Source organism: Mobula birostris, chromosome 26 (assembly GCF_030028105.1).
Source record: "Mobula birostris isolate sMobBir1 chromosome 26, sMobBir1.hap1, whole genome shotgun sequence".
In the NCBI taxonomy this organism is placed as follows: domain Eukaryota; kingdom Metazoa; phylum Chordata; class Chondrichthyes; order Myliobatiformes; family Myliobatidae; genus Mobula; species Mobula birostris.
Window position 1 is genome coordinate 38,055,826 of NC_092395.1, and position 12,454 is coordinate 38,068,279.

Genomic DNA, 12,454 nt, shown 5'->3' on the forward strand with positions numbered 1-12,454 from the left:
CTGTACTGCAATATCATCTCTTTTATTCCATATACTGCGTGCATTCAAATATAACACCTTCAGTCCTGTATCTGTAACCCTTATTGATTTTGTCGCCCTTTTACACTTCAACTCATCCTATTGACTGCAATTTTGCCCTGTGATCTGGCTGTCCTTCCTGGCAGTCTCACTATGCACTGCCTCTGCTTGTAAACTACCAACCCTATCCTCAGCCCTATCACTCTGGTTCCCATCCCCCTGCCAACTTAATTTAAACCATCCCCAACAACTCTAGCATACCTGTCAGTCCCCCTTGGGTTCAGGTGTAGCCCAGTCCTTTTGCACAAGTTACCCCTTCCCCAGAAGAGATCTCAATGATCCGGAAATCTGAAACCCTGCTCCCTACACCAGTTTTGTAGTCACACATTGATCTGCCAAATCATCCTATTCTTATCCTCACCAGTGCATGGCATAGGCAGCAATCCAGAGATTACTACTCTGCAGGTCATTCATTTCAGCTTTCTACCTAGTTCCCTAAGTTCTCCCTTCAGGGCCTCCTCACCTTTCCTACCTATGTCATTGGTGCCAATATGTATGAAGACTTCAGGCTGCTTACCCTCCCTTTAAGAATGTCATGGATCTGATCTGAGACGTCTCTGACCCTGGCACCTGGGAAGCAACATACCATCCAGGTGACTCTTGCATCCAGAGAATCTTGTGTCTTCTCCTCCAACTCTGGAATCCCCTATCACTACTGCAGTCCTCTTCTCCTTTCCTTTCTGAGCCACAGTGCCAGAAACTTAGTTGCTGTGGCTCCCCCACCCTGGTAAGTCATCCCCCTCAACAGTATCGAAAATGGTATACTTATTACTTTGTACTGACTGCCCATTTCCCTTCCTTCTCCCGACACTCATCCATTTTCCTGCCTTCTGCAATTTAAGGGTGACTACCTCCCTTTAGCTCCTATCTATCATCTCCTCACTTTCCCGTATGAGCCAAAGGTCATCGAGCTGCAGCTCCACTTCCATAACATATTTCTGAGGAGCTGCAGCTTGGTGCACTTGGTGCAAATGTGGTTATCTGGGAGGCTGGTGATCTCCCAGAATTCCCACTTCTCACACAAAAAACAGAACACAGCCCATGGAGCCATTCTCACTGCTCTATGCACTGACAGAGAATGAAGAATGAATACGAAAATAACTGACCAGATATGTACTTCGCCCAAGCCTAATGAGCCAGAGCCTCTCCACTCACACAATGGCCACTCTACTTGTCCCTGCTTTATTTTTATTTGCCCTTGCTAATGCATGAGGCATGCTGCACTGATTCACTGTGACTGCACTACTGAAGAAAGCTGAATTTCTGGGAAAGCTCCGTTATTTAAATCTCTCGCTGCCCAACTGGCATGAGGCCTCCTGCACCGATTCAGCTGCAGTTGTCCTGCTGGAGAAAGCGCATGTTCAGCAGTACCCAATTTTCAGAGCAAAGTGCATATCTTCTATGAGTCGCCTTTACTGGCAAACTTCACAGGGACTATATCTTCATAGCGTTTAAACCATGATTCAAATGTTATTCCCAAAGCAGCATCAAACTGGAAATTGGTATTTGATGCAACAATTGACTCACCGGAGTTCTGTTCAGTGTTTGACATCAATGTCGTTGGGCTCAATGATAACCTGTTGGCCAGTGTTTCAGTTAACTTGAGCTGGGCTACCTCATATTAAGCTTGCTGTTGTAGAGTTGCACACAAGTCTTCTGCTGAAATTGGTATGTTGATATAATATAGCACCTCGTCGCCAAGTTATTGTGTTCATTCACCTATAACTATTGATTAGACTGGAAGCCAGCAGATGGGACAAAGCCGGAACTCAAAATACTCCTTTATTCAGTAAAACCACGCGACTACAAATATCAAAAACTCAACTGTACATGCCAAATCATGACTATTTACCCAAGAACATTCAAGGTGTTGTTTGGAACAATGACCAGTTAGTGAAATTTAGCCTAGGAATGGTTGTCATCTGGCAAATAGACATTGGTTGTTTTGGCTTGCCATAAAACTGATAAATACCAATTAACATTTACGCTAACAAAAAACGCAAAGACCATTTCCAAAACAAGACTGTCTATTCACCAACCCTTGACATTCAACAATATCATTATTGCCAGTCCCCTACCATCAACGTTCTGGGGTGACCAGTGACTGAAAAATCATTTCTTTCACCCACATAAATGCTATGGATCCAAGAACAGGTGAAAGGCTGGGCACCTGTCATGCACCCTGACACCCGACAGCCTTTACTCAAATCGGAGCTGTGATGGAAAGCTTTTCCGGACAGTTTCGGCTTTAGCTACCCTTGAGAAAATCAATACCATTCAGCCTACTTGATTAGCAGTCCAATTATCACCCTAAACGCCCATTCCCTCCATCACTGACATACGGTGACCACGGTGTAGACCAGCTACAAAGTGCATGGCATTTGATCATCTGAGACCCTCCAGCAGCACTTCTCAAAGCAATAATCAGGACCATTATCAGAAGGAAACACCACAAGCAGCAGGTTCCTATCCAAGTAGCATACTGTGCTGATTTGGAAATATATTGAGTTCCTTTATTTTTGTTGGATCTATACTGCTGACCTCCTCCAGCTCCTATGCCCAATGGGACGCAGACAACACCTTCACCAGAAGGATTGCTCACGGCCACGCTCTCTAGGGAAATCAGGGATGGGCAATGAATGCTGGCCTTGCCAGTGATGTAGATCCCAAAAAATAAATGGCAAGCAATGACGGAGAATAGTCTCAAGGTCAGCAGCAACGTGAGACCTGTCTGCTTTGGCAATTGAGGTGTGGCAACCTGGTGAGGTAGTAGCAGGTAAGTAGTGGCCTTGGAACCAAAAGCCTGGGAAGGTGCAGTTCTGATATGAGAATCTGAAAATACATACAATTACATTGCCAATGTTTGTTCTTTCATGGCAATATTTTGTACAAAGCCCAGAAAAATAATTGTGTAATTATTCTGTTGTGACACCAGTACCTCCGAGTCATGCTTATTACAAGTTGCTCGTTTATCACCACACTGTCAATGACGGTTTTCTGCTTTATGGCTGTGTTGAAATGAGATAGCGACCATAATGATGAAAGTATCAAAACAGGAAGGGAAGGATGAGAAAAGGGAGGGGTACGTGGGAGAAGAGGAGGGGGAAGGAGGGCATGAGAAGGCAGGCAGGGAAGGAGAAGAGAAGGGAGGTGCATGGGGAAAGGTTCGGGGTAAGAGCAGCAAGGTGTTCAAGGGAAAGAAAGAAGGAGAGGGAACGGAGCAGGGAGAAGGGAGAGAGGAGAGAGAAGGGAGGAGTGGGAAAGAAAGAGTATGAAGAATTAATGGGTGTGTGGGAAAAATGGAGAGTGGACTATGGAGAATGGTCAGTGCAGGGAAGAAGAATGAGAGGGGACGGAGAAGGAGGAGGGAGGAGAGTGAGAATATAGTGGGGTAGATGAAAGGGAATACAGTGCAAGGCAGGTCGACCTAGAAATTGGGGACACTGATCGATCCTCACCACGTGAAGAGATTTGGAATGCTTCATGTCAGATGTTGGAAGGATTAGAATCCCAGGCATAGTGAAACAAAGGATGCAGGAAGAAGGGAGGTAGCAATAGGGTCTGCGGGGAATAGAAACATCCAGAAATAGACAAGACAGCCAATCAAGGAAGAAATGTAGTTGAATGGATGAGGAGAAGGAGAGAAGAGGCCTGAAGAAGACAAGCAGATCGAGATCAAGATCAATTGCAAAGGAGAGAAAAAAAATACAGAAATGCTTTGTATTTCCAGTGCCTGTTTAGGAAATATCATTATTTCATGTCCCTTATGACTGGGGGATAGGCTAAATTGATGATGTTGCTGATGAGGTACCTTAATTCACAACCTTAGCACCCACTTCTCTTGGTAACTGAGAACAGTCTCACTACTCATTCTCCCTCTGGGTCTTTGCTCTGTCTCCTCACTGGTGAATTATGCAATCAGACATTTCTTCCAAGCATATTTTATAAAATCTTTTAGATATTTACAGAAAATATTATTGAAAATAGAAAATGCACATTACACGGAACTTCCTGAAGACATTCCATGCCATTGTACCTCCCCCTCACAGTACCAGTTGGTAACAAAACTGCACGGTGTAGTACTGAGTCAGACAGACCCAGCTGAAGCTACTTTAGATCCACAGTCACTCCGAACATTGGCATGAGGTGAGGGAAGGACACAATGATTGACTTTAATGGCCAGGAGTGTGATGGGGGGGAACGTTGATCATGGATACCCCGCTCCACATTGCTAGCTACAGATTCCCACCTCCAGTGCAAAGTGTTTGTGCACTGGATGCTGAGTGAAGTCATAATTGGGCTTTTGCTGGCCCCGGTGATGAAACAACCAGCCAACAATGACTTGGCTTCTTGTGTGAAGTTGTGGAGGATGGCTGGGGCAGCCCGTAGCATTATATTGAGGAAGGGGAAGAAGCAGGGTTACCACAGGAGAAATAAAAGACATTCCTTAAATTCCCAGGAAATGAGTGACTGAATCCTTACAAGTGAGTTCAGCAACATTCAAGATCCAATTCACCACAATCTTTGAAACAAATGGTAGGGAAATGAGATAGTTAATGCTCTTGGCCTGCAATTATTTCACAGGCTGGAAATGAAGCTCTAGAGTCTTGCATTCAGTGGAGCTACAACCTTTGCAACATAACCCGTCAAGATGAAATTCTTGCTCTATGTCCATCTCTTTTCCCGCGGAATGCTTCGCACTTCACCGCTGTCTTCGGACAGCCGCCTGGGCTCCACTCACAGCGTTTGCACAGTCACAGGGAAGAGCAGGGAGAGATGCTCAGCCCCTTTAATTGGCAGCTTGTGGCTTGTGTAGTGGTTTATCACCTCTGGAACACTGTCAAATGGTGGGCTGTTCTGGCCAAGAATGTACTTGGAGTCTTTTGTTCTGCTGAACTTCATGTGCATGTATCCTTGGCTGCTTCTGCATGCAGAAAGAAAGAGAACAAATATGAGGGGCTGAAATTCACTCGACATGGGAGAGATTTTGTGCTTTACAAGCTGCATTTCAATCTAAGGGGTGTTAAACAGAGCTATTACTGATTTTAATTCACGTTCATTAAAGTGCTCTTTGAATCCTGACTAAGTTCATCTGGGTATATTACAGAATAGAATTTTCTTGTATATGAACAATCAGCATGCTTGACCAGAAACGTTGATGGTTATTTGAGTCAGTGAGGGAAGCTGTAGACAGATTGTATGTTCAGCATGGAATGGACACATTCAAAAACCAAATCAATGGATCCAGGTGGCCAGGTAAACTTCAGGTCTCAGGTACAGGATTCTCTGCATTCTACTTACTAAAGGTTGCTCCCAACAAGCCACGTCTATCTGCAGAGCCAGCTCACTACATTTAATAGTTTAACCCCTTCATTATCAGAGCTAAGCTAGCAGACCAGAAATAGCAGAGACTTAACCCTGATCAACGTCAAACATTAATTCTGATCCTCTCTCCAGAGGTGCTCTCTGACCTGCTGAGCATTTCCAATAATTTCTGTTCTTATTTCAGATCTCCAGAAACTGCAGGTTTTTGCTTTTTGAGTTCTTAACCCCACCCACTGCCTCCAAAGTGTTTGTGTTGATATCCAAGCAGGTAGCTCACAAGGAGACCTGCAGTGTTTCAGCGTGAATAGCAGACTGTTCCACTTAACTTCCAGCCAGGTAAAGAAGAAATATTGTAAAACTCATCCACTGCGTACCAGTTTCAGGTTGTTCACCAGCAACATAAGAATGTTCTGTAAATTCTTCCAGAACTAGTGTTGTTTTTAGTACAATGCAGATGTTTTCTCTCTTTTGTCTGTGATGCCTCCCTGTTGCAAACGTGGCTTTGTTCACTAATTGCTTTGCAGCTCTGTTTCACTAAATAGAAACTAATCTGAAATATCTCTGAAATCCCCATGAGTGCAAAAATATCATTTAGGTAGCAGAGCAATTATCATTGCTGCCTCGCAACTCTGGGGATTTGGGTTCATTCCTGACCTTGGTTGCTGTCTACCTGGAGTTTCCATCTTCTCCCTCCCTGAGAAAACCAGAGCATTTCCAACAGATGCTCTGGTTTTCTCACACATCTGAAAGATATTCCAATACATTGTTTATCGACCGTAAATAATCAATTAGTGTAGGTGCATGGCCAAATACCATTCATATACATGTGAGAGACAGTAAACTGTATGGCTACAAGGAAATAAGAGTAGGGAATGGAACTGATGAAATGTCTGCACTGGAAACTGAATTTGATGGGATAAATGATATCCTGCTATTGAGCATTCTTCTGAAACTTATGTTGACTGGGAAACAAAGAGATATTGGGAGAAGCATTAACAGATGATAGTAGATGTCACACCACCTCCTGCTTATCATCACTACTTTAGGATTCACCTAAGCTTTCTCATTCTGATTGTGAAACATGATGGCAGAGCAACAGTGGATCTGGGCTCCAGTTCTTCCCAAAAAAACGTCTGCAGTGCAATGGAATTTTCTTTTCTTTTGAAAATGAAACACTCCACAGCCCCTCAATGAAAGAGGGCAATAATTGACCAGTTTCAGGGTATCAAGCGCGAGAGAAAACTCTGCAATGTCCCAGTTACTGAATCGTGCCATGACCTTTAATCAAAGTGTGGCACAAGGCTGAAAGTGGGACTGGACACTGGCGCATAACGTTCCATCATCAAATTGATATTGGTTTTGATTATTTAGGCTCATGCTTCATCAATGCTAACATGAATGAGCTACCAGTGAGGATATATCAGCTCTAGGATGTGTTGGGTGGAGAATGGGTGGGATTTGTGCATAAGGTATTTTGGAAAAGAGGGACTAAAAGTGGTAGCAATGAACAAAGTATGATTAGAGAGTTAATACTTTTGGAATGGACTGGATAGACCATTGAACACAGAACAGCATACTCATAGAATTTATAATTAAATATCAAAATCAATGTCAAATTAAGTTACTAATCTTTTGTAGATAGCTCAGAAGAACTGCTGAGTAGCAATCAGGGATTAGCAAGCAAATTCTAAACAAACATCCTTGACTCAATCAGCACACGGGTGGAAGTAGATTATGCATCTGAACAAAGACTTAATGATTGATAAAATAGCTCCTAACACTGAAAAATTTCCAATTCTTCAAGACCTTTGGTTTCATCTGAGTTTACTCCAAATTATCAGCTGAAATACATTTGCAACATATTTGAGTAGAGGAGAACTAAAATAAACATTTGATGGGGTTAGTCTGGGGTATGGAGGGGAGGTGGGATGGTCAGTGGTGACGTGAATGAGGCGGAAGTCATCATCTAATTAAAGTTACGGCAGAGATAATATGGTTTACAAAACTTAATACATATTTTAAAGGAAAGGGGAATAAATATATGAAATATAATAATCTATGGGAATTCTTCCTTCAGAGGGTAGGACATGGAACATAGACAGTAGACCATGGTAGGGGTCTTTGGTCCAAAACGCTCTTTTCTCCATTTAAACTTCGAGGGGTGATTGATAAGTTCGTGGCCTAAAGTAGAAGGAGTCAATTTTAGAAAACCAAGCACATTTATCTTTTCAACATAGTTAATAACTCATCAGTTAATAACTCATAAGGGGTGATTGATAAGTTTGTGGCCCAAGGTAGAAGGAGATGAGTTATTAACTTCAAACTTTCTGCATAATCACTCAAAGAGTTGACCTGCATGGGCAAGTAACGAGAGCTGTATAACTCACCTCCTTCTACTTTAGGCCATGAATTTATCAATCACCCTCTTATACCTCAACCAATCTAATCCTTCCCTCCTACATAGCTAGACCCCTCCACTTTTCTTTCATCCATGTGTCCATCTAAAAGTCTCTTAAATGTCCCTAGTATATCAACAACCACCAGGTTTAATAATATATACTGTAAGTCCCAATAGACCATTGTGCACTGGATGGATAATTACGGATACAAACAGATTATGGAGCAATAAAGCATGGTTGTTGTGATGCATCTTGTGTGATGGTGTAGTGGGTCGTGCTTGTTGCTTCCACTTTCAGCTTCCACCACCGGCTAGTGGTCATGTGAAAAGGAGAGCTGAATGTGTAAGTCTCTCCCTGCCAGTACATAGCTTCTTCAACAGCAAGTCTCCTGTAGTCCCTCCTCGTTGGTGACACACAGAAACTGAACTCCTTTCAGACTCGGGCTGAACTACAGAGGATGGTGGGGAGGTCTGAACCCTGCTCACGTAGCATGCAGGCCCACCAGTCTGCGGACACGCCCTGGTGCTCGTGAACAAATCCCCAGCTATGGGTAAATAGGCAGGATAGGCAGCCTCAGGAGAGACAAAGGCTATGGGAGTAAAGCCAGACAGAAAATCAGGAGTGGAGCCCCTAAGGCGGCTGGACATCATTGACCATCCTTCCAGCAGCTCCTACAACCAAGTTGGAGCCAAACATATTGCTTCATAAGCTTTCCTTTGGGCTACACTGGTGAGGCTGAGAGGGGGAATCTTAACGACTGGGGCATCTCAAGATCTCCGTACCTTCCACCCAGGCTTGTGATAATGATGATCATCACCCATTGTCCTTCGAGATAGATGGATGCCAACCACCAGAGCATTACAACTGGAAATAGACTGTTTGCCCCACTGAATCTACTGAATGGCAGCTAACTAGTACCCATTTGCTCTAATTTTACACCAATTCTATTTTTATTCTCCACACGTTCTCACTAATTTCCTGTGCTTGGGATGTGGGAGGAAATGAACACAGTCACAGGGAGAACATGGAGGTTCTGTGTGGGCAGTGAATAAGGTGAGGATTGAACTTGGTTGACTGGAGCTGTGAGATACCAGTTCCATTAGCTGTACCACTTTACTAGGATGGTTGGGAGATTTGGGATCCAGACCAGGAAGGCAAATCATTTGATGTGATTCTTCATAGACTAATTATATATTTGATTTCCAACTTAAAATTGTCAAAATATTTTTGGAAATTAAAATTAATATGTTCAATTGTCCAGAAACCTTCATTGGATGGGGTGTGGCTGATTTTGCTTCCTTTGTTTGTACCGAGTTAGCTGTTTCAAATTGAGGGAATTGTTGGGAACTTTATAACCAGTTAACTTTCCATTTAGTAAGACAAGGGTCTTGATAGTTCTGCATCAGGCCCTGCTTAAAAGGGCAGAAATGGTTAGAGAAGCATCACTTGCCGAGTGCCTACATAGAGAAATGGCCACAGATTTATTTCTGAGCTAAACAGAGAAAAAACTAAATTCTCTCCTTAGTTATTTACATTCTCCTGGAATTTCAAGCTGCCAGCTAGAAACTGAATCAGTTGAATGAGAAAGTGGACAGTGGACCGTTAAAATTGAACAAAATGAAGGCACTCCAGGCTGTTCTGAATCACTCAACTGTAACGTTCAAGGATCATACTCTTGGTATCAGTTTTCCTCAGCCAGTCTTTTTCCTAAATTGGTTTGCTATGGTTTCCAAAAAGCTATTACTCAACTGATGTGTAGCTCTATTGCTATAACAGCTTAATCATGAATTTGCTGCTGATCTAACACTTGTTAACCATGGTCTAATAAGGGCCTTGCCAGAAGTTCTTTCAAAAGGCTACCGTACACTGATTGAACAAAAGGGGTTCTTTCAGTCCAAGTTTATTTTTTATTTATAGGATATGTTAACAAGGCCAGCCTTTAATACCAGTACCTAATTGCTCTTAAAGAACGCAGTAATGAACCACCTTCTTGAATTACTTCCAACCGAGGCTCCTTCAGAGGGTTTGGACCACTGATGAAGGCCATAAGACCATATGATATAGGAGCAGAATTAGGCCTTTTGGCCTATCAGGTCTGCTCCGCCATTTCATCATGGCTGTTCCATTTTCCCTCTCAACCTATTCTCCCGCCTTCTCCGCACTTTTAATAATCAAGAACCTATCACCCTCTGCTTTAAATATACCCAACCTCCATAGTTGTCTGTGGCAATGAATTCCACAGATTCATTACCCTCTGGTGAAAGAAATTGCTCTTCATCTCTATTCCAAAGGGACATCTTTTATCCTGAGTCTGTGCCCTCTGGTCCTGGACTCTCCCACTATTAGAAACCATCCTTTCCACATCCTTAGATAGGTCTAAGATCATGAAAAACCAATTTATATTATTCCTACCCAAACCCAATTTGTTCTCCCCATATTCCCATTAACTTGCTCCACAGATCCTACCTCACACCTACACACTAACAGCAGTTTACAGTGGCTAAGTAACCTATTAACCCAAACACCTTTAGGATGTGGGAGGAAGGAGAATGTGAACAATCCATGTCAGAAGACTAGAAATCAGGATTTTCCAGATCACTGGTGCAGAGAGGTTTTATTAGTTGCTCCACTATCCCGCCCCTCTGGGTGATTGTCTTGTATTCAAAAAAGGTAATGCCATTGAATATGAATAGCAATTATTTTAAATCTCTTTTTGTAGTCGTTAATTGATTTGCATTTATATGGCACAAATGTTACTTGCTATCTCTTAGTGCATACTTGTAAATTGTTGGCGGTTTGATGCATGCAGACACATTTTCATCTGTGGATCTGTGAGTGGTTACGGCCCCTGGTGTCAAACGGAAGGTTATCATACGTGCCAGCAATCTATGTCTGACATAAACAGTCAGTGATCCTCTGGGCCCTGTCGCCATTTATTGAACACAATTATCATGGGAGAAGCAGAAAGAAGAGAATTCAGGCTTGTGAAAAGAATACTCATATATAGCAGAAAATAAATCAATTCTTGTATTTCTTTAACTTTTCACGTACTTACTGTGAAGGCATATTGCGGATCCTAACAGATCCACAGTTTATTTAAGAGTCCTGTGACTCACTGCACTTTCAGTGTGATTATTTTACACATCATAGACTTTTATCCAAGGACTTGTTTTGACCTTTTATCACTTTTGTGTCTATTGCTCAGTTTTTGCTCGTTGTTCTGTTGCTCAAGAGAAACATCAAAGAAAAAGCCTAAACAACAGGAATTCTGCAGATGCTGGAAATTCAAGCAACACACATCAAAGTTGCTGGTGAACGCAGCAGGCCAGGCTCTTCCTAGAGATGCTGCCTGGCCTGCTGCGTTCACCAGCAACTTTGATGTGTGTTGCAAAGAAAAAGCCTGTCTCTTCTTTCAGGTGAGTGGAAAAGATCCCATGGTTCTATTCGGAAGAGCAGAGAGCACTCAGAGTCCTGGTAAAATTTACACCCTTTAGTCACTATCTTCTACAGATTATCTGGTCATTAAGAGGCCAAAGTTTGTGGGTTCCTGCTGTACACATGTTGGACGCTGTTTCCTAGAGTCAGAGAAAAATTTAGTACGGAGACCAACCCTTCTGTTCATCCAGTCCAAGGACCATCAATTACCAATATTTTAATCCTTCCATACTCTCTGTAAGTTCTAAAATTCAGCTACATACTAGGAGCAACTTAAAATAGCTAATAAACCGACTGACCCACATGACTTTGAACTGTGGGCGGAAACCCACGCGTCACAGGGAGAACACATACAACATAGAACATAGAATAGTACAGCACAGTACAGGCCCTTCGGCCCACAATGTTGTGCCGACCCTCAAACCCTGCCTCCCATATAAGCCCCCACCTTAGATTCCTGCATATACCTGTCTAGTAGTCTCTTAAATTTCACTAGTGTATCTGCCTCCACCACTGACTCAGGCAGTGCATTCCACGCACCAACCACACTCTGAGTAAAAAACCTTCCTTTAATATCCCCCTTGAACTTCCCACCCCTTACCTTAAAGCCATGTCCTCTTGTATTGAGCAGTGGTGCCCTGGGGAAAAGGCGCTGGCTATCCACTCTATCTATTCCTCTTATTATCTTGTACACCTCTATCATTTCTCCTCTCATCCTCCTTCTCTCCAAAGAGTAAAGCCCTAGCTCCCTTAATCTCTGATCATAATGCATACTTTCTAAACCAGGCAGCATCCTGGTAAATCTCTGTACCCTTTCCAATGCTTCCACATCCTTCCTATAGTGAGGTGACCAGAACTGGACACAGTACTCCAAGTGTGGCCTAACCAGAGTTTTATAGAGCTGCATCATTACATCGTGACTCTTAAACTCTATCCCTCGACTAATGAAAGCTAACACCCCATAAGCTTTCTTAACTACCCTATCCACCTGTGAGGCAACTTTCAGGGAACTGTGGACATGTACCCTGAGAACTGTGCATGAACTGTGCAGACCCAGCACCAAAAGTCACCACTCTCAGGCAGCACCTACTGTGACACCATTGCCTTAAAACAGAGACTGGAGATTAAAAAAATACACTCAATGAACGTACAGTGTTTTGAAATGTCCTTAAGTCATGACAGGTGCTTAATAAATTAAAATAGTTCACCCGAAGTTA

General features: G+C 42.9%; 1 protein-coding gene across 3 annotated transcripts in view; it reads right to left on the bottom strand.

Annotated features, from left to right (window-relative positions):
* Window positions 1–4,003: 4,003 nt before the first annotated feature.
* Window positions 4,004–12,454, bottom strand: part of shdb (Src homology 2 domain containing transforming protein D, b) — a 340,171-nt gene continuing 331,720 nt past the window's right edge. For all 3 annotated transcript variants that reach the window (XM_072244071.1, XM_072244069.1, XM_072244070.1), the window contains one exon: window positions 4,004–5,002. In XM_072244071.1, the coding sequence (XP_072100172.1) occupies window positions 4,816–5,002 (187 nt within the window). In that variant the 3' untranslated portion in view covers window positions 4,004–4,815. The remainder of the gene's footprint in view (window positions 5,003–12,454) is intronic.